This window comes from Capra hircus, chromosome 5, assembly GCF_001704415.2.
Source record: "Capra hircus breed San Clemente chromosome 5, ASM170441v1, whole genome shotgun sequence".
NCBI lineage: Eukaryota > Metazoa > Chordata > Mammalia > Artiodactyla > Bovidae > Capra > Capra hircus.
In genome coordinates, this window is record NC_030812.1 from 19,293,060 (window position 1) to 19,315,750 (window position 22,691).

General features: G+C 39.5%; 1 protein-coding gene across 4 annotated transcripts in view; it reads right to left on the minus strand.

Annotated features, from left to right (window-relative positions):
• Positions 1-22,691, minus strand: part of ATP2B1 (ATPase plasma membrane Ca2+ transporting 1) — a 133,871-nt gene that overhangs the window by 46,984 nt on the left and 64,196 nt on the right. For all 4 annotated transcript variants that reach the window (XM_018047617.1, XM_018047613.1, XM_018047616.1 and 1 more), the window contains exons 3-7: positions 13,715-13,912; positions 7,906-8,160; positions 7,689-7,814; positions 3,065-3,205; positions 317-355 (exon numbers count right to left, since the gene is read on the minus strand). In XM_018047617.1, coding sequence (XP_017903106.1) covers positions 317-355; positions 3,065-3,205; positions 7,689-7,814; positions 7,906-8,160; positions 13,715-13,912 — 759 coding nt within the window. The remainder of the gene's footprint in view (positions 1-316; positions 356-3,064; positions 3,206-7,688; positions 7,815-7,905; positions 8,161-13,714; positions 13,913-22,691) is intronic.

Consider the following 22,691-nt stretch of genomic DNA (forward strand, 5'->3'; position numbering starts at 1 on the left):
TATTTTGTTACTTATGCATTTCTGCCAGCAATCACATAGTAACCAATGATTAAATGCTTGAAATGTCTAAGTTTAAAGTTACCTACATCTGGAGCTTTCTAAGTTTACTACCACATGCCATAATTAAAATCTTATATCAAAAATGTTAAGGCAACATGAGTCAGGCACTGACCAGAGAGACATACACCCAAGTAATACAGGTTGTTAATTTTCTCTGCTACAAGAATCCTACTTTTGGATGACTACAGGACACAAGAGAAATACTTTTGGCTATAACAAGAATAAGCTAAGTGTACTTTTAACCTCCTGAATTTACCTTTGTTGCGATTCTCAATAGCTCCATCTTGTTTCTTATCTGTAGGAACAAAACGGGAATTAAAGCTTTCCAAAAGAAATGAATACAGCCATGCTAAATTATGCAAAGGTAGTTCACATTTCTGTAACAGAAATGTTACACAACGGGGTGTGTGTGTGTACAGATTAGAAAGCATTTGGCTTGTCATGACCTGCTGGCTCAATCTCTCCCTAGGTCTTAACCATGGGGGAACATTCCAAAATAATTTGGGGCATTACATTTGGGTTGACTTCTCCATAAAATTTTACTCTTTTATGCTGCAATATCGCCAAAGGTTTTCAAACTAAATATAGATGTAAGCCTAAGAATGTAGGAAAGAGACAGGTAGAGAGGGAAGGAGTACCCTAGGAAGACTACAGGCACACACGACAGCTTTGATGGGAAAGAGAAGCAAATTGGTATGTGTAACAGAGAGGAGAGGCAAGCAAGTAAAACTGGAGCATGAAAATACAAAGTCAGTCAGTGAGACTACCAGGAAGGGTAATTCCTAAATTAGCTTAGATTAGAAGAACACAGAAAGATGAGACCATCTGAAGTACAAAGTAATCAAGGAAGGAAGGGGTCTACTGTCTGGAGCAGGCCGTATAATATTAATAATAAAAATGACAAAGAGGAAAGTGAATTTATCCATCAAGGAGTGCTTCCTTCAAACTTGAAAACCTGGAGCAAATATGGTCAAAGAGGAACAGATACTCAAGACAGGCAAGGGAAACAGAATACGTAGCTACCTTGATGAGGTCAAGTCTGGAGTGAGCCCAAACATTCACATTTCGGATTATGAAGGGAACAGAAACAGATTACCCTGGATTATACTAATATATAATATTAATTTACTCAAGGGAATAGGAGAAGAGCTGAAAGTCCACAGATGAAAAAATGGTCTCTGCAATTTACACACACACAGACCCCGTAAGAATAAAAAATTGTAGACAATCAGTCAGATGCCAATTCCTGGGAATACTCTTGACTGCATTAATAAAAATAGGTGTATAATAGATCTTAGAAAAAAATGGTGCTTACTGGAAAAGAAACTGGAGTCAATAAGAACAAGGTCATGATATGAACTTCCCTTTTTTTTTTAAATAAGGTCTGTTGACTTTAGTCTTCTGAAAATTAGGAGGCAATATAATATACTGTTAAGAATACAGACTCTTGAGTTTGACAAGTGGGATTGGTCTGCCACTAACTAAAATCTTTAATCTGGAGCAAGTTATATAACCCGCATAAGCCTCAATCTACTCATCATTAAAAAAAAAGATAGTCTTAGATTATTGAGATAATGCATATAAAGTACTCAATAAATGGTATCACCATTGCTGCTACTGCTGCTGCTAATTCGCTTCAGTCGAGTCCAACTCTGTGTGATCCCATAGACAGCAGCCCACCAGGCTCCGCCGTCCCTGGGATCCTCTAGGCAAGAACACTGGAGTGGGCTGCCATTTCTTTCTCCAATGCATGAAAGTGAAAAGTGAAAGGGAAGTCGCTCAGTCGTGTCCGACCCTCAGCAACCCCATGGACTGCAGCGTTTCAGGCTCCTCCATCTACGGGATTTTCCAGGCAAGAGTACTGGAGCTGGGTGGGTATCACCACTACTGGTTTCTAAACTGACTTCTATTCTGCCTTAAGAAACCTTAAGGTGGCATACGGAGGACTTTTGTGAGCGGGACAGGAAAACACCTAGAATGTGGAGCCTGCCACCCTTGCCTGCAGCCAGAGCTTTTCAAACATGTTTCTCTTTGAAAGAAAGATTTCACAGCTAAAGATAAAGCCCAAAGAATAAAACCTAAAGATTTAACCTAAAGATTAAAAGCAATGATGTAGATATAGCCAGCCAAGCATTTATTTTAGAAGATTTCAGAATACTTATATGCGTGAGTAAAATATGGGCTTACTAGCCTAAGTAAAATGAAATAAACCTAAGTGGTTAAACCTCAATAAACTGCTGTTGCCCTAAAAGGAAAAACTCTGGAGTAAACGGTGGTACAGTAAATATTTAAAAGAGTAGGGAAAGCTTTTTAAAAAAAGTGACATACTGCCCAATGAAGTGATTCTGATAACTATTTCCCTATGTAACAGAGCTTCTTATAAGATCCTTGTGGATAAACTATGGTTATCAAGCTTACTAATAACAGATCTCATGTAGGGACAGTAGACACAATGGATCAAGATTAAAATTTTTAACACCTTGATAAGCTAATAACAGGCTGAATAGAACAAGACAAATATACTAGGTGTCAAAGTGAAGTCTTGATCTTATGTCTAAAAGCCAACAACCTAAGATGCTACCTAAGCAGTAGGAAACTTGAAAAAGATGAAAAAGTTCAATAAGGCCAACATATCATATGTCTGACATATCACAGTTGATATGAAAGTAGTTAAAAAAAAAGTAAATAGGAACTGGGAATTTAATTCACTTTGCTAGTCAAATGAAAATGACAGGGAGATTTTAAAGTGTTCAAGGAGGTGTTGAGTTTGTCTGACTATGGTAAAGGGGATGATGTCTTCATAAAGCCTTTTATGAACTCTTAAGTCTTAAAACAAAAAATCCCTTCTATCAATTCTAACACCTGAAAGTACTACATTGGGTAACGAACTCTTTGAATTCTTTATATCAAAACCTGATGAAAGAGTGTATTTACTGGGTGAGTTATTACAATCCAGCTGCTGTATTTCCAATTATCAATTCGTACAGCATATTGCTATTCTTACTTTTCTTTTCCTTTTTCTTCTCATCTTTCTTCTCTTCCTCTTCACCTCCGGCTCCAAGTAAGGTAAAGATAATTCCAGTTTGAGAATTTATACCTACAGCAGTAACGACCATTCTTCCAGAGCCTTCCATTACATGAGTACCTATAACAATAAAAAATTTGGTTTTAAATAAAGCCTAAGTTCTTGTGCTTAAGGTTTTATGTTAGTAATATGTCATCTGAGTTCAAAGCCCACTCTACCACTCATTTATCCTGTGATACGGGGCAAAGCGTAACATCTCAATGACCAGTCCACAGATGGGGATAACAGTACACGTACACTTTCTAAAAATCAGAATCAAGTATAATCTAGGGGTTCAGTGAATGGTCAGTATTTAAATTATAACTGTGTTTTTATCATTAGGGACATTTCTCTGAGAACGCCATCACTTAGAGAGAAATATGCTTAGAACCAAAAGGATTACACAGCAACAACCGCCGTATCCCTAAGACAACCCCACAACCTCTCCCTAACCCAGGCTGTCATGCCAGCCACCTTGATCACTCAACAGCTTCCTAGCGAGTTTCTGCCTTTCCAGTCCATCCTGAAAAAGGTTTAACCTTCCTCAAACGTGATTTTATCCAAGCCTCTCACGGCTCCAAAACTTCCGACTCTACATGGCCTACTCCATAAAATCCAAAATCTCCACACGGAGACCAATTCACCTTCCAAATTTTTTCATCCATTACTCTCACATAAAACTCCATTACAAAAAGCTAGCGGGCAGAGATGGGAACGCGGACTGAATTCTGACTCTGTCCCTCACAATAATCTTGCAAGCTGACAAGGCAGATTCAATCCAGCTCTGTCAGAGGACAGAGGGCATATTCTCCTTGTAACGCTGCTAAGCTTGCTCACAGCTCTCCAACCTGTAGAGCCACACCTCTGCATCTTGCTTTACTTACTACAAGGCTGCCCACCTCTATGTTCTAATATTTTTGTGAATTTTAAGTAGCTTTCTAAACTGAAACCTTTAAATATTGAAAATCTTCTTTATAGTTATCACTTATTTATTTGATCTCCTACTTCACAACCATCAGGAGGACAGGTCTGAAGTACCTACTAACATCCTGTGTAACAAATCAATCTTCAGTTGTTGTTTGCAAACTAAGATTGTAAAGCATGTGTACTTACTCTAGTACTTAAGGATTTGTATGTTGGCTATTAATTACTAATTTATCCCATATGAATTTTTAAATCTTTGAATTTCTTGCTTTAAAAAAAATCTATATTCTGACTATTTCCCTAATTATTAGCTTCTATGCCAGCAAAAATGCAAGAGAAACAAGAAATGAAGGACAGTGAAACAATATTTACTGAGCAAGTTCAGCTCAGTTCAGTCGCTCAGTCATGTCTGACTCTGTGACCCCATGAACTGCAGCACCCCAGGCCTCCCTGTCCATCACCAACTCCCGGAGTTTCCTCAAACTCATGTCCACTGAGTCAGTGATGCCATCCAACTATCTCATCCTCTGTCATCCCTTCTACTCCTGCCCTCAATCTTTCCCAGCATCAGGGTCTTTTCAAATGAGTCAGCTCTTCAAATCAGGTGGTCAGGTGGCCAAAGTATTGGAGTTTCAGCTTCAACATCAGGCCTTCCAATGAACACTCAGGATTGATCCCCTTTAGGACGGACTGGTTGGATCTCCTTTCAGTCCAAGGGACTCTCAAGAGTCTTCTCCAACACCACAGTTCAAAAGTATCAATCCTTTGGTGCTCAGCTTTCTTTATAGTCCAACTCTCACATCCATACATGACCACTGGAAAAACCATAGCCTTGACTAGATGGACCTTGTTGACAAAATAACGTCTCTGCTTTTTAATATACTGCGCAAGGACTAAATGTAGAAGACAGTTTCTTTTAACAATTCTAGCCTTTAGCAAATTTCAATTTATGTTATGTTCATCTTTACCACAGATAATCAAATGTTGGCCGCTTATAGGCTCAGGCAAAGTAAACAGTGCTTGTTCTGGTCATACCCCCACTGCTAACGGAATAACTGCTCTTAACCATCTAAATTTAAAAAGCCAAGAACAGCAGTGAGAGATGGCATCATGAGAATAAATTTAAAAATAAATGCATTTCATGTTTTCAGTACATTTTTGGAAGAGGGAAATAAATGTAGAAAAACTTTCCCACCCGTACAATGATAAGGGACTCCAGAAAGTTATTTCAGTCTTTTCTTAAACATGGAAAATTTATCGAGTCCCTCTTGGTATATAGTTGGTGTGTTGAGAACCTGAGTCTCCAAAAACTCAGCAGCCACCTCTGTTAAAACAGAAAAGGACCAAGGTTCCATAACAGGATGTCAACCTAAGACGCTAAGAGCTAAGCACGGCGTGAATAAGCTACAAGTACAGCCAGCAAAGTCCATGAAGTCCATGTGGCAAAGACACAAGGGAGACGGCCTCAGTTCACCAAACACTATGGCCTGGTCAGTCTATGGTTTAGGTCTGACCAGCAAGCTTCTCTTTCCTTTGGAAAGATCACAGATTTTACCTGGTTAACATGAAATGCAGTTTCTTAGAAGTATGGCAAGGAATAAGCAAAACAAGTAACATTAAGCTTAATATACGGGCTTCCCTGGTGACTCAGATGGTAAAGAATCTGCCTGCAATGCAGGAGACCCAGGTTCGATCCCTGGGTCAGGAAGATCCCCTCAAGAAGGGAATGGTAATCCACTCCAGTATTCTTGCCTGGAGAATTCCATGGACAGAGGGTATTATATAGCCAAGATATTTCTATCTGGAATGAATTTCAAGCACACCAAGATAAAGAAAAACTTAAAGGAGTATAAATGGTCTTAGCAGTGCAGGATACTGACGGGATACAAATCTCAAGTTTTTTCATAGAAATGAAAGTCTATATTACAACTGAAACCTTCCCCCTATATACAATGGTGTTTATAAATGTACATACATGAAATTACTGTGATTTTTAATGGCGACATGTTTTGCAATCAGCCTTTTGGAACACAGTTACAAATCTTGAAAAGGGTAATAGTTAAACTTAGGTACGTGCCCCACAGTCATGATTCTAACGTAACTGACCCTTGTCACAGGTTTGACTTTGGGTTGGGTAAAACCATGTCCAACCAATTAGAATATAAAGTTCACACAGAAGATGTGAAAAAGCGTAGCTGCCAAGTTGTTCAACAGTTAAATAAGCAGAATCTCCTTAGAATGCAGGAAATGTTAGCATTCTATTAACATCTGAAAATGATAATTAAAGACAAATAGGCAGCATGTTCTTACTCTAAACGCTAGTGTGACTCAATCTAAAAATATACCTAAAACAAATGTTTTACAAGCAATTTTGCAAATTCTATAAAGAATACAAGAAAATTAAGACAGGAAACTGGAAAACAAAAGTTAAGGAACTGGCATACTTTTGGAGACAAGTTGTGGTACTTTGGTTTCGTTTTAGAAGGCAGCTTGTAATTTTTTTCATCATCCCTTCCATTTCATTTTCAATTAACCTCAGGTCTAGTGATCAACAGTTAAGTTGCTACAAGAGCCTTCTAAGTAGACACCCACTTCCGCTTTTCAGACAGCACCTATACACACTCTTCCATTTTCAGAACATGTCTTAACCTTGTGCAAATTCATCTCTGTCTGGTAGATGTGGTGCTACTCCTGGAGCTATTTACTATTAATCATATCGCCTTAGGTAAATAGTTAATGTCTCAGACTCACTCCTCAGCAGTTAAAATGAGGAAGTGAGATTAGGCTAGCTTTAAGGAATTTACGAGCTTTTTAAAAACAGAAAACTTGGCTTATGTAGATCATCACAGAAAATGCATTAATTTGCTTTAAACACATAATCATTCTTTAATTTTATATTTTACTAGGCCTGAAGAATAAATATGACACAGAAAAACCGATCAATTCAACAGAGATCATTAAGTTTATACTTTATCATTATACTAACATTAACAGCTGACCGCTGAAGAATTGATGCTTTTGAACTGTGGTGTTGGAGAAGACTCTTGAGAGTCCCTTGGACTGCAAGGAGATTCAACCAGTCCATTCTGAAGGAGATCAGCCCTGCGTGTTCTTTGGGAGGAATGATGCTAAAGCTGAAACTCCAGTACTTTGGCCACCTCATGTGAAGAGTTGACTCATTGGAAAAGACTCTGATGCTGGGAGGGATTGGGGGCAGGAGGAGAAAGGGACGACAGAGGATGAGATGGCTGGATGGCATCCCTGACTTGATGGAGGTGAGTCTGAGTAAACTCCGGGAGATGGTGATGGACAGGGAGGCCTGGTGTGCTATGATTCATGGGGTCGCAAACAGTCAGACACGACTGAGCGACTGGACTGGACTGAACTGAACATTAACACTGACTCTCAACTCTTCTGTTTTTTTGGACTCAAGTTTCTCATTTATAAAACACAGTTCTGAATTTAAAGATCTCTAAAGTCTCTGCCAGCTTACAAAAAAAAACTCTCTAAGGATTATAAGGCTAGAAGCTAATACAAACTACAGAATCCTCTCTGTATTACTGGCTCTTGGGGGAAACTACCGACAGGGGTGTACAGTCGTGGAGGAGGAAAAAGTTAAAAGTTAAAAAGAAATTCATACCTGATAAAAGTAAGGGATCTTTATCTAAAGACTTCTTAACATGATCAGATTCACCGGTCAAAGAGCTTTCATCAATCTTAAGATCATTGCCTTGAATAAGTATGCCATCAGCGGGAAGAAGATCACCTAAAACAAAATAATAATGGTAAGCCAAGCTGTGAACAAGATTACAATAAAATCACATCACATGACACATGGACTGCCCTGTTTTACTTACCATATTTCACTTGAGCGATGTCTCCAACAGTAATGTCAGCTACGGGTATCTGAATGACCTGACCACCCCTGATGACTGTGAACTTCTGTTCTTGTTCAATTCGACTCTGCAAACCTCTAAACTGCTTTTCCTTACTCCAGTCATTAAAAGCTGTTACTAACACCACACACACTACTGACAAGAGGATTGCTGCTCCTTCAATCCAACCAGTTTCACCTTCACCTTCTTCCTCTCCAACAGAAACGTCTCCACAAACTATTTGGAAAGAAAGAAAATGCTTATCAAAAAAGATTCTGAATTGATAGCAAGAGATATGTAATTATGATGCTTATATGTTCCGTTAATTTTACGTAGAGCTCTGAACACCTTATTGACTCAAAGCATTCCACAGTGAGGACGATGCTAACTCTGTTAATTTCAAGTTCTCTGCCTCCAAAGATTCTCATCTTCAGGACAGGGAGGCAGTCCAAGGTGCTAGTTAAGAGGGAGGAAACTGGAAAGATTAAATCTCGACCTAAGGCAAGTTACTTATTTTTGAGACTCAGTTTCTTCATCTGTCAAGTTAGGGAGACCACCACTTACTGCAGAGTTGTTGCAAGGATTACATGAGAAGACATTTATAAAGAAGGTGGCTGAAACTTGCTCATCCTCAACCAATGCTATTAATTATAACATACAGTAGGCAAGCCACATATAGAAACTAAGTATTATGTGTTACCCATGAATCACGCTTATTTGACATATCAACACCACTGTAGTATGATAAAAGCTTAACTTTCATAAGATAAAATTTTAAGCCAAGTGCTGCTCATTAATTCAGCTATTGGCAACCTACCCTTGGTGCCAGGCACCGTTTTCGAAGCTAAGGATGTGATGATGAATAAGACATATAAGCTCTCTCTCCTTAGAGAACCTATATTCAGACTGGCAGGTGTGGACAGTATATGAAGAATTCAGTTACTAAAACACAAATAGTTAATTTCAGATATTGCAAATGCCATGAAGAAAATAAAATATGATGATGTGCTATCAAATAAAAAGAAGGCTAATCGTGCTTAAGTGAACAGAGGCCCTTCTGAAGTGTCCGTGACATTTGATTCAGGAGCCAAATGACACAAGGGAGCTGGCCGTGTAGATTTAAGGGATGAGAACTGCGGAGAGGCATTAAGGTCAGCATAAAAGAGTTTAGAAGAAGACAGGAGGAGGGAAAAAAGAAAGCTCACAACTGCAGGGTCAGGAATGGTGAAGAAAGAGCAAGGGCAGCGCTCTTTTGGGATCCTGGGCTATAGTCTATTTGTGAGTCTAAAACCAATTCAGTGGCTCATGACCAAACTTTGAGAAATAAAACAGACAAAACAGAGAAGATATACATGTAGTAAAGACAAGTATTGTTTTCTGAAAGCTTACTTTGGTCATTTATAAACTCACATGATGGAACATGTTCTGTGTTCCTATGTAAAGTTAATTCTTACTGAGGGTTGAGCTAAACTCTCTGAAAGTCATCGGCTCTTTTAGGACATGCAGAACAGGAAAAGGATTATTCACAAGAAAATAATAAGTAAACACAACACTAGAAATCATTAACACATATTCCAGAATAGTGAGAATAACTGAAGGGAGACTTGAGGTGCAAGGGTGCTGAATAAAGATGAACTGGTGAGAGGTGTGTAGGACAGATAAAGAGAAAGCAGAAACTGGAGAAAAATCAACTGGGGTGAAACGGACGTGAACAATCATGAAAAATACCCTGTGAACATCAGTAGGATTCAGTGATCAAGGGGTATAAAGTATGTTCTCCAAAAGAGATGGCAAGATGGTCTACTGAATGGGCCAGCCTAGCCATTCAAATACTGAAATTTCTATTTTGATTATTTTCAAGCTGAACAAATAACCATGTATCACTGCATACAATAACTAGTTAAGTGAATCTATGGTTGGTATTTTAAATAGCAGAAGCTGTAAAGATAGCTGATCCTTACCTACACCCCTGCCCAGAAGATAGGAGATTTGCTTTCTGAGTCAGATTTATCTGGCAAATCTGAACTCAAGAACAGAGAAAGGCTGAAATACTGTATTGACCACTTTCACCAACTTGGAGGCAGTGCTAAAATATAATCTTCGAAATAAAGCACTGCAGGGGGCTTTGCTCTTACTAGCTAAAAACATAACAATGCAGTACTTTACAAGATGAAATTTACCAGTCATATTTCAACAAAAACTTTTATGTGACTGGTGGATGTATCATAAGTATCACGATTTAGTGAGTACACTAAAATTTTCTACTTGGATTTATTTAACATTATGAGTTTTTTCCCACCTATGAGAGACATTAAAACCAAGTTTTGAAAGAAAACAAACTTAAGACGCAAATCAGGCCAAATCAAGATTATAAAATATAATAATATACATTCAATCATGCCATCAATAAAGATGTCTTATGGCTGCTAAATATAAAAATTTAAAACTTTCACCTTTTAAATCTATTTTTGTATGTTTTAAAATGCTTACATTATATATAGCTTTAAATATATATAAAACATAAACGTATCGTTTGAAGACATTTACTCAGATCTTTTCTTTATAGGGTAAATAAAGAAGTTTAAAGACAGTGAAACTGAGGTTAAAGGAAAGGAACTGTGAGAGAATTATTTAATTTTCAGTTTTAAATCTCACATGCACATGTATTTTTAACTAAACTACTGAGTATTTCTAAAGAGAGCAGTTAGTGACATATTTCATTTCATATACAGTTCTACTTTATATCACACAAAGTCAGAATGATCTAGAAGTAGACAGTAGTAAAGTATTTCTAGAAATTGAATACTTTTCCTACTGATGACCGTTACAAACTTTTAAGGGAGCTGCAGGGAAAGATTATTCTCTAAAATCAAAGTTAGGAAAGGGCTGTAGTTTACCAGTTATACGTGGAAAATAGAAGAAAAAGTAATGATGTTTTCAGTAAAGTCCAAGTATAAATAAAGTAATAAATACCAATTTTACTAAAAGTGCTCCCTTGTAAATATATTTACCTGAGAGGTACTTACCATTTGAATTCAGCCTATGCTATCACAGGGCAACTACGCCATTCTCAAATCCCCTATGTGATTCTTGGGTCATACGTGCAGTGTATATATGAACAGCACAAAGAAACAGTTCTCAAAGTATTGTTCAGGAACTCGAGGGGGATCCTCAAGGTCAAAACTGTTTTTACAATAATACTAAGATGCTGTTTGTCTCATATTTCATGAATGTACAGTGAAACTTTCCAAAAACTACATGAGCTAAACACAATGACTGCAGACGCTGATGAGAATCCAGTTATCTTTAATTAAGCCAGACAGTAACTAGGCACAATGAAATTAAAAATACCACTACATTTTAAACTTCATTCATTAATTATAGTAAGTATAATTATATGCTAACAATATTTATTATTTTTAAATGCACTGATATTTTTAAATTTCTCAGTTTTAATTTAGAATATAGTAAATACCTACTGCTATAACTCACATGATCAAAACTTTTGGAGTTCTCAGTACTTTGAGAGTGTAAAAGGGTTCTGATACCAAGGAGTCTGAGAACCACTAGCTGTATGGGCTGCAGATTTCTGGGTTATAGTGCTTATTTTCATACCAAACAGCACTAGTAAGAAATTTTGATAATCTGGATTTCTATGACTATAGATTTATAATTACTGGATTTCCTTTTAAGCAAGTCACCACTTCTTCTTAAGTGTTAAATACGATGAAAAGATACATGAAATACATATAAAAGCATATTTTTTTAAAGTGCAAACACTACATAACTTTTACCACGGAGCAAAAACATCTTTATATTGTTTATTAAGACCTTCTAATAGATCCTGAGTCTCTTTAAATGGCCAGAAGACACCAACAACTCTAGATTATCTTCTCAGTTGGATATAACACCAGTTATCTCCATCAGCAAATTTGAAAAAGGGCCTGTCACTACACTGTACAAATGAAGCAGGGTGAATTCCAAGATGTGTCCAGATTCTGTGAATAAAAAAACCCACTCCCACTGAAAACATTTTTCTTCAGTTTTCTTACAGTCCTGGGAAAAGAATGTCACAAGTAAAAAGTTTTTAATCACCTGTTAACTCACTTAAGGCTAGAATACCAATTCCAAATATTCTACAATGACAGCTGGGTAAACCCAGCAGTGAAGAAGTTAGCTGTATCACCTCCTTTTCCAGATAAAAAAACACACACACTTACACATCCTCACGCCCACCCACTTGTGCACACATGCACACACATGAGCACCATTAGTGACAACTAAAATAAATTTTTCATCTGAGAGGATATAGATATCTCAAAATGGTGAGCAATAATCTCTAAACAGTGGGATTTTCAGTAAATATCATTTCCTTTGAAATGCCATCTTCCCTCTAATTTTTCAACATTAAAGTATGTACCATTTATTCAACAAATAAAAGTTTAAAAAATAATCTGGCTCAATACTGCCCAGACTATTGCCAAATCCTCTTTTATCTATCTACATAAGAGATTTTCACCCACAGGCACTTCTGCCCCCTTAAAGGATGCTCGCTATCTTTGGAGATGTTTTGACTTGCCTCAACTAGGCGATGGTACAACGAACAGATGACAATGATGTTCCAGTGCAAAACGTCAACAGTGCCACTCTGAGAAACCCTGACCTACACAGACTTCAGCCTCAGGTAAATGTCCTTATTCTGTGACCAGCTGTCTCCTCTCACTCTGCCCCCCGACCCCCAAGAAGTTCTCTCTCACTTGAGCTCTAGGCATACCTTTGAAGAATTAATTTAAATGATTACCTAAGCCAAGTTAGCAAATACTTAATTATAACCCTTCATAACTTGTAAGACAGAAGAATGAAGCTTTTGCAAACAAAAATATTTTGGTGAATCATTCTCCTGACATATAAAATACCACTGGTTCACCCTATAGCTCCTTAAATATAGTGATCAAAACCAAGCTAGATCTCCTGTCAGATATAGAAAGTACTGTCAGGAAAATCCATTTAAAATAATTTGCTCTAAAGAAAACGAAGAAATTTAAAAAAGAAATGAAAGACATAGAAAGACAGGAGAAAAACAAAGTCATCTGCAGCTACAGGTTAAAGCCAAGTTTCCTTAAGCAGAATACTTTGTAGCGTAAACATTTCTAAGACAGTAAAGAAATTATCCAAACCATGCACGTAACAATAAACTATATACAATATTTAAAGTACTTGGAAAGTCATAGCCTGGGGAAAAGAATAAATTTTGCTTTTATAATGATTTTCCAAAAGGTTCTTTTAAAACACCCCAAATTAAAAACTAATTATTTCACAACAGTGTTCTAAAGAACTTAAAAACCACCATGACACATAACACATTGTATACATGCTTAGCTCCTTGTCAGACACAGAATATGCGTATGTGGGCAAGTTACTTAACCTCTGCATCTCACTTGTAAAATGCAGATGACACTATCTATCTTACAGGACTCTTGGGAAAACTATCTGAGGTAATATATTTAAAGAACTATTAAAAAGCACTATTAGAATGATTTCTAGCATACAGCAAACTTAATAAATGCTGACCTGCTATTTTTATTACGTACTAAGTAAGCAAATGTGGAGAAGGAAATGGCAACCCACTCCAGTGTTCCTGCCTGGAGAATCCCAGGGACGGGGGAGCCTGGTGGGCTGCCGTCTATGGGGTCGCACAGAGTCGGACACGACTGAAGCGACTTAGCAGCAAGTAAGGAAATGAGCTGAACTTCACACGTAGCAGTCTTTTCTCCCCTACCAATTTACTTACGTGCATTCTCCCCTTCTGGAGGCTGATAGAAAGAAAGGCCCAATGATACTATGGCTGCAATTTCTAATATAATTAGAGTGACATCTTGTAATGCTTCCCATACTAGCTGGAGAAAGGTTTTCGGCTTTTTAGGAGGTATAAAATTCCTTCCAAATACTGCTTCTCTTCTCTCTATATCTGCAGGGTTTCCACTTAAACCTAGTAAGAAGAAAGAAATTTCAGTGAACGGTTTTACTACTTACAAATGAAAATATTTTATTCAAAACACATTCTCTACACTTTATAGATTCATTACATTTGGACACAATGCATATAAGATCTTACCAAAATGGTTTCTTCCTGTGAGTTAGACTAACTGCACGCAATCTAAATCACCAAAACACATGTGCGGCGCTTGAAGAAAATATTTTAAGTAGACAAGACAAGTCTGAATTAACTGCCCTTTTCCCAACCGCTGCTTTTTGTTCATACTACCTATACCATCTATATAGACTGTTAGAGAACCAGAAATGATATGTTTGATAGTTTTAGATTGGAATTAAACAGTTCCCCGATCTTTCCTTGTACTTTTCTTCCAAAAGTAGGGAAGTATATAAAGATGTTTATTCGATTTACTTACGGCATCTTAGTTAACAAGTGCAAGTTGTTTTTTTTACTTTCATTCTTATTTGCTGAACAATGAAAAGCTCACCTATCATAAGCCTTAAAACTTCTAATTCAAGTGACGAAAGATCTTTAAATCACAAAAACTGGGAGACTTAGGATGACCTTTCCTTCAAGCTTGACTTTTAGGATTTATTTTCAATTGGAGAAATAGGTGGTGCTATTGACTGACTGTCACTGTTAAGGAAAAGATACATTTTGTGGGAAATACTATTTACTGCCGAGAGCATGAAATTAGAAAGCTATGAAAGTTAAGAGAGAGCTGCATGATCAAATTTGCCTTTTCTTCACCTACCAAGTTAGTCCTCCTCTAATTTAATCCTGACGATCCTGTCAAGCCTAGATACATCCCAATTAGCTACTGCAAAGGATGTCCACACTTACATTATTATGGAGGTAGGGAAACAGAAGCAGCAGTGACAAAGGACATTTTCCCCAAGTTTAAGAACAATGAAGAAGGGGACAGAGATACCGGGATGACAGGACTTTTATCATTATATAGTTAAATCTAGAATGAAGTAGCCTCAACTCTGTTTTTTGGAGAATAGCCAGGGAAGAATTCAGGAGGGCAGCAGATCACTGGAAAGCTCTCGGCTCGCTTTAGCTACGATTCCGGATGTGAGGCAGGCAGAGAGTAAAGAGAGAACAAAGCAAGCTCACTGTCAGAATCAACAATGAGAAATGTATATACAGGGCTTTAAAGATTTACTTTGGTTTATTATTATTTATTTACTTGTTAAAGATACCGAAAAGCTTCCAAAGAAGGTTGTCACTAGCAACTATAACAAAGTCAGGTCCACACTGGGCGGTGTGGAAAGCACCTTAGATTTCTGACGACAGAAGTCATCCACTGAAACCTTCCACGGGGCTCGAGGCTCTGAGTCAGTCAACAGAAAGACAGACGGTGAGGGACTGCACTGACAGCGTCTGGGGGAAAGGTATCGGGAGAGAGGAAACCTGCAAAGTATGACTCGGATTTCACAAACTATTCCTTCAGGTGAGAGCAATCCTTTCACCAATCCTGGCTGCGGAGAGTTAACAGCCATCCGCGGTTTAATTGGGGGTTTAAACTCCGGGAGCTGGTGATGGACAGGGAGGCCTGGCGTGCTTCGATTCATGGGGTCGCTAAGAGTCGGACATGACTGAGCGACTGAACTGAACTGAACTGAAGGGAATCAATGTAGTGAGGTTTTCTACAAAACGAAATGTATTTGTTTTAAAGAACTATACTTTGAGATTTCCTGAAATTATGTGCCTAATGCTTTTCAAATTAAGCAGTCTTTCTTTTATGAAGCAATGATTATTATATACTGGGTAGGTTTGTTCTGTCTTATATTTTAATGCCATTACAGCAAAAATAAAAGATTCTTGTTCCTTCCCTGTGTTAGTCTCCACTTTTTTTCTAAGAAATATGTTTGAAGATATTAGTTCCATCAGTTTAATTTACCCTTAACAGTCAACCATCAATTACATACAACACCTCAGTTTTAAATATCACTGTAACTATAAAAATAATTGATTAAGTCCTAACTTATGATGTTGGTTGTAACAGGGGCCAATATTTTATGTTAATGCTGAAAAGAACAGCCACAGAGCTAAAGATGGCTTTAAAATGTTATCTTGGAGGGAATATAGGAAGTAAAAAAGCAACTGATCCAAAGATTAGCATAATTCTTCTATGCTCCCCCCACATATACAAGCACACACCTAGAACACTGTACCGCCAAAGCTATCTGGTTTAGGAATTAGAAGACCTAGGTTCCAGTGAACCTGCTGAAATCTTGGGCAAGTCACTTACTCCTTTGGGGCTGGGGCTGGGGGGATGAGCAGAACTAATATTTATTGGTAAAACCTAGACTGTTTGGGAGGACCAAAGAAGGTACCAAGTATATAAATCATAAACTACAGGGCAATAGTTTATTAAGTAAGGAGGAAGACAAGTTACAAACTGAACACTATAGGTTCTAACTCTATTTTGGGGACAACGGATTCCTATTAAGTTAAAATAACAAACTTACGGAACCCAGTCAAGAGTTTTGCAGCAACAGTCTGTCCCCCTCTCTGATATTTACTACGCCCAGGTACTGTCTGTTGTGCTTTGCTGAGAAGTCAGGGTGAACAAAAAGCTCTTACATTCAGCACGCTTATACTGCACTGGAGGGAGAGAGGGAGAGTTAAAATAATAGAGAGAGGACTGGCATTTATTCTAAGTGCAATGGACACCACTAGGAGGCATCACAGGAGGGTAGTGGTAACTAATCTCATTTAAACTGGCTGAAGGACAAACTGGAGTGGAGGAGAAGACCAGCCGGGAGAGCACTGGTCTCCACGGTACAAAATGAGAGGTGGTGGTCGGTGGCTCCGGGTTTCCAAACCGGAGGCAGAGCCCCTGCATCTTCCAGGCATCTTGTACGGAAATCAGTTAGAACTTGCTGAAGGACTGGATGAGGATGAAAGGAAAAAAAAAAAAAAACCCATTAGGATAAAGCATACTACCTAGACTCTTTTTTGCCCATGCACCTAAATGGATGGAAGACAGAGACATTTATCAAGATACGGCAGGCTTTGGGAACAGCAGAACTGGGTGGAAAAAGGGAGGCAGGAGTTCATGGTTCTGCTTTACAGGGTTAAACATGATATGCCTATTAAACAAACAGGTGGAAATGTCTAGTAGATGGCTGGTTATCCATATTCAGAACTCAGGGAGAGGTCTGAGCCAGAGAATCTCACTATACAGATGATTCTGGACCCACGGGCCTCATGGCAGCCCCTGGAGAGCTAGAGTCCACTGACAAGAAGGAAGCCAGACTGAGGTGGGAGCCTTGGAGCACTCCAACATTTGACGGTCAGAGAGGGTTCTCAAAACACCAAAGGCAACCACGAGGAAATGGGGACACACACACACAGACACACGTTCATGGAGTACCACAGAAAGCCAGTTTTTAAAAAGGATGATGTGGCCGATCATATCAAATGCTGTTGCAAAGGTGGAATAAAATGAAGACAGACTGGACAACTGGCCTTCACTAGATGGGGGCTGATGACTGATAAGGAACCTCCAAGAGGCGGCATGGAAGCTAGTCTGGGAATGAGTTAAGTGGAAACAATGAGCACAGGTAACTGCCAGGCATGTGATACAATGACAAGAAATAGAGCAGCCAAGGAAACAGAGTAAAGGGGAAAAAAAAGGCGACCCACCTCTGCAGTCTTGCCGGGAAAACCCCACCGGCAGAGGAGCCTGGCGGGCTGCAGTTCATGGCGTCGCGCAGAGCTGGGCGCGACTGAACACACACGCACACAGGGGTGAACCACGGCGCTGCCGCCCTCAGTGCCACATTTCACCTCAATGCTTTACTGCTTTATTTTGCTCTTTACTACAAAATGGATAAACAAAACCATTCTGCTTTTTTAAAGATGAGTGACAGATACAACCTGTGCGCCGAAGACTTGATGCTTTTGAACTGTGGTGTTGGAGAAGACTCTTGAGAGTCCCTTGGACTGCAAGGAGATCCAACCAGTCCATTCTAAAGGAGATTGGTCCCAGGTGTTCTTTGGAAGGACTGATGTTAAAGCTGAAACTCCAGTGCTTTGGCCACCTCATGCGAAAAGTTGACTCATTGGAAAAGACTCTGATGCTGGGAGGGATTGAGAGCAGGAGGAGAAGGGGACGACAGAGGATGAGATGGCTGGATGGCATCACCGACTCGATGGACGTGAGTCTGAGTGAACTCCAGGAGTTGGTGATGGGACAGGGAGGCCTGGCGTGCTGCGATTCACGGGGTCTCAGTGTCGGACACGACTGAGCAACTGAACTGAACTGACGGATATTAAGGCAAGCTATTTAGCAATGGAAATGACCGACCACACTGGTGACACAGACTAGTTAATCTAGAGCAAACCTCTGCAGAAGCCAGGGTTGGGAATGGAACCCAGGGCATGGGTGTCAGGCTGCTACATGTATAGGAAGACGTTTCCACTGTGAGGAGGGAGAAAAGCAAACTGTGTGGGGAAGAGAAAGGTAAGCCCTGTTGAAATTGAGACTACAGGGTCCTAGCTTTAAAAATAGATGATATGGTATCAAATCATTTAGAAAAAATAACAGATAGATAGAATGAGAACTCTTCTGACTAGACCTACTGGCTCCACAGATTGTAGTGGAGCAGCAATGAGGCCAAGGCATTGATCTTCCAATGGCCCAGTTAGCTTCACAAAGGGGAAACAGATTTGAAAACAGATTAAAAACCCATCAAAAGTAGCCTCAGAATTTATGCTTTCGGGGTCTGGATCCACCATTCTATGAATAGATAATGGCTCAAGAATACTGTCTGTATATCTGAAAGAGACATATTATGGGAAAAAATGCAAACGCTATCAAGATACTGATGTTTTACCAGAAACTGTAGCATTCCAACTGCTGAGGCTAATAAAACCATGTCTCAATTTAGAAAATGAAGAGGAAAAAGCACTGAAATGGAGAAAGCAGATGGATTTAACCGAGAATCATGGCTAATACACAGCACATCCTAATCTCAAGTTTTCTGCTTGAGATGTCAGCATTTCTGAGTATGTTCTGTATGTGGAACAGCGATGCCTTTTTTTAGTGAGGGTCACAGGAAAACATAGCTTCCCAAGTGGCACAGAGGTTAAGAATCCACCTGCCAATGCAAGAGACACGGGTTTGAGCCCTGAATTGGGAAGATCCCTTAGAGGAGGAAACGGCAACCCACTCTGGTATTCTTGCCTGGGAAATCCCATGGACATAGAAGCCTGGTGGGCTACAGTTCACAGCGTTGCAAAGAGTTGGGCACAACTTAGTGACTCAACAGCAGCAACACAGGAAAAGATGCAGACCAAGAAAGTATGTGCAGATCTGTGCCGATTCTTATTGAAAAACAGATCAATACTCTCATCATATTCTCAATTTCAAAAAAGAAGGAGACTCCCCTCAAATTTAAGTGAATCACTATCTGAAGTCAAACTCAGGCTTTGTTCCTGAACGCCAACCGCAGGCCAGATAAGGAGAGGCAAAAACATACAAAGGGAAATGAGTCAGACGGGATGCCTTTCTCCGGCACTTGCCTTCAAGGAACTCGTAGTTTGGTGGGGCAGACCGACAAGCAATCAGTTAATCACAACCCAGAGTGTTAAGCAGTAATGATGGGGGTGGTGAGGATGTTACCGGAAGCCAGCAAAAGGAACTGGAATCCAAATTTAGGGAGTTGGGGTGGATAAGGGAAATATAAGATACCAAACCTGAGATCTCAGGAATGATTAAGAGACAGTCACAGGAAGGGTGAGGTAGCATGTTTAAGGTGAAGAGATCACAAGACCAGGAATAAGAATGAGCTTGGCACAACAGTATTTCAGAAAACTGAAAAGTTTGCTATGCCTCAAACACTGAGGAGACAAGAGATGAGATGAAGTAAGCAGGAGCCAGATCCCAAAGACATCTGTTAACCTAAGTGAGAAGTCTGAACTTCATTCTAAGAGCAAGTGCAACACCTCTACCAGCTTTCAGCAGGAAAGTGACAGGCAGTGCGAAGGGAGACAGGCAAAAACACCCGTTAGTATGTTGTTACCTGAATTATGCAAGAGAAAGACAGCAGCCTCAACCAGGGTGGTGGGGAGCTAGAGAAGCAGACGCCTTGAGTTAAGAGGCAGGAGTCACAGATTTTCCATGTCTTGTCGACCCAGTGAGTGAGAACAGGCGAAAGACTCCTGTCAAAGTTGAGTCTACCTAGCAAGGTGGGTGACAGTTTCATCAGAGAGGAGGGGAATTGGGGAGTATCCCTTCCGAAGGGAAAGTTTGGAGAGGCTGGGGAAATGAAGATGTCTACTAGCAACTGAGCTTTTGGCCCCAAAGCCTGCGAGAAAAGCCTGGACTGGTGCCACGGATGTCGGAGTCAGATGGGAAGTCTTAGAAGCGGAGAGCATCACCCAGGGAGAAGGCAGAGATGAAGAGGCGAGTGCCCCGTGATCGGAAACCCAAGGCCTGCCGACATGGAAAGGAAAGCAAAGGAGGCGGATGAAACCAGTCAGACAGGAAAAAGCAAACCTTGAGAGCATAGTGTTATGAAAGCAGAAGAGAAGGCTCTGAGAAGGAAATATTATATTCAAAAAACTGAACCTGGAAAAACGAACAACGTGATGCCGCTTCAGACTCTATCGAGTACAACCTTACAAAATAATATATATGCTACAAGATTTGAGGAGGAGTCAGCATTGCAATTATCTTCAACAAACTCATAAGCAATGAAAACTGATAACCAGAGCAAGTATTAAATGTATTAAAATTGGGGTACGCTAATTATCATAGCAGGAGTAAATTTCTAGGACTAGGTCACACAGCGTCATCAACAGAACACCCTCACTGGTAACTGTATACAAGTATTAGAACATACGCAGCTGGCATATCACCACCATGCAAATCCTTGTCGAGTGCCTACAATGGCTGTGCCGACTGGCATCACCAAACACGTACATCAGGGAATCACTGCGCTCCTGCAGCAGCCTCTTAAGTCAATAAGGATTTATCCTGGGCAAAGGCTGGCTTCTTTAGGGAGCTAAAATACATTTCCATGTGTGAATGCCCGTTTTGTTATATTACATCATGAAGACATGGTCAAAGCACAACGTGACCAACAGCCTCATCGCCAGCAAGTGCAAACAGAAGCTGCCATCTGAAACATGACGAGACATCAGTCAGCCAGGGACAACTGCTGTTGGCTATCCTGCTTCCTACCTTACCTACTTTTGTTTCTCTCTACCACTGTTTCCTCATTTCCTTTTTTCTCCCCCTCTGTTCTCTTCTAATTTTAGCAACTCCCACCTTAGAAAGCCTGGTGTCTCTTTCTGCTTTCCTATCCTTTATAAATCCACAGAGCCATGCCTCTTACAGAAGACCATTCAGTAACTGTCTGATTTTTATCCTTTGCTTAATACAGTGCTACGAATACAAAATGATACCAAGGGCTGAGATCTGCACTCTGTAAATCTTACTACTGAGAGTCTATTCTACCATCCAATAAAAAATATACTATAGATAACACAAGGAACACATTAAAATGGAAAAGATAGCAAAAGCTAGTGTAAAAATAAAAAGATCGCGAGAGAAGGTTTAGAACAGGAAATGAGAAAGTTAATGTAAGGAAATAGTAATGATACAGAAGAACAAAACTGCAATGACAACTTTATACAGTGAGGTTACTTTGTTATAAGGTTGTTTTGGCATAAAAGTTCTTTCTTGGAGTCTGCGGAGACTGTAAGCTAGGTGCTTGATAACAGATAAAACTAAAAATATGAATAACTCACATTTCCAGTTTACCCTGAAATTGATAGTTCTAATTCTTTTAAGAGTGAAGATGATCAATCAGAACCACTAGTCCATGGGGTTGCACAGAGTCGGACACAACTGAGCGACAGAACTGAACTGAGGAAGTTTTTAATACGAAAATCACATCTGGCTTCAAACACTTCCCATTGATCAGTACATGAACAGTAAGGTTCAAACTCAGTCAAGTACTAGGCTGCTAGAAAACAAGCAGTGAGTTAGCAGGCCAAATGAGAAGGCACAGAAACACAACTTCCTTAGCAGGGCATATTTTAAACACTGACTGATAAACCCCCACTTTTTTTTTTCATTATGTAATTCTTGTCATTAAAAAAAAAAAAAAAAAACTACTGTGAAGAGAGAACACAGATACTCCATTCTCAGTATCTCAACTCTTTTGCACGCTGAATGAGGTGAGCTTTTACAACAGGCAGTACACTATAGCAGTTAAAAGCATGTTCTCTGCAGCCAGAATGTCTAGGTTTGAGTCCTTCCTCTGGGCCTATAGGCTGTAAGACTTCAGCAAAGCTGCTTAACCTTTCTGTGCTGTGGGTTCTTGGGCTGTAGGTTGGATAGAGTCGTTGTGAGGATAAGTTAATATTTCTTAGTGCGAACTACCAAGCTGGCACAAAAACCACTGTGTTGTTCTCAACATCTTCAGCTGCTCCTCCAGACTTTAGAGCAATCTGAGATCTACACCCCTAATATTTTTGATTTTTCTTCTCCAGTTTTCTCTTAGGCATATTGTCACTAACATAACACACATCTCATTTTTTTTCCTTCCCACATCTCATTTATTTGTCCTGTGAACTTGTCTCCCGGGTGGAAAAATAAGGCACCCAGTTTTGTTTTATTCATTGATGTACGTCCAGAGGGCTTCCCAGGTAGTGCCAGTGGTAAAGAACCATACAGGTTTGATCCCTGAGTTGGGAAGATCTCCTGGAGAAGGAAATAGCAACCCACTCCAGTATTCTTGCCTGGAGA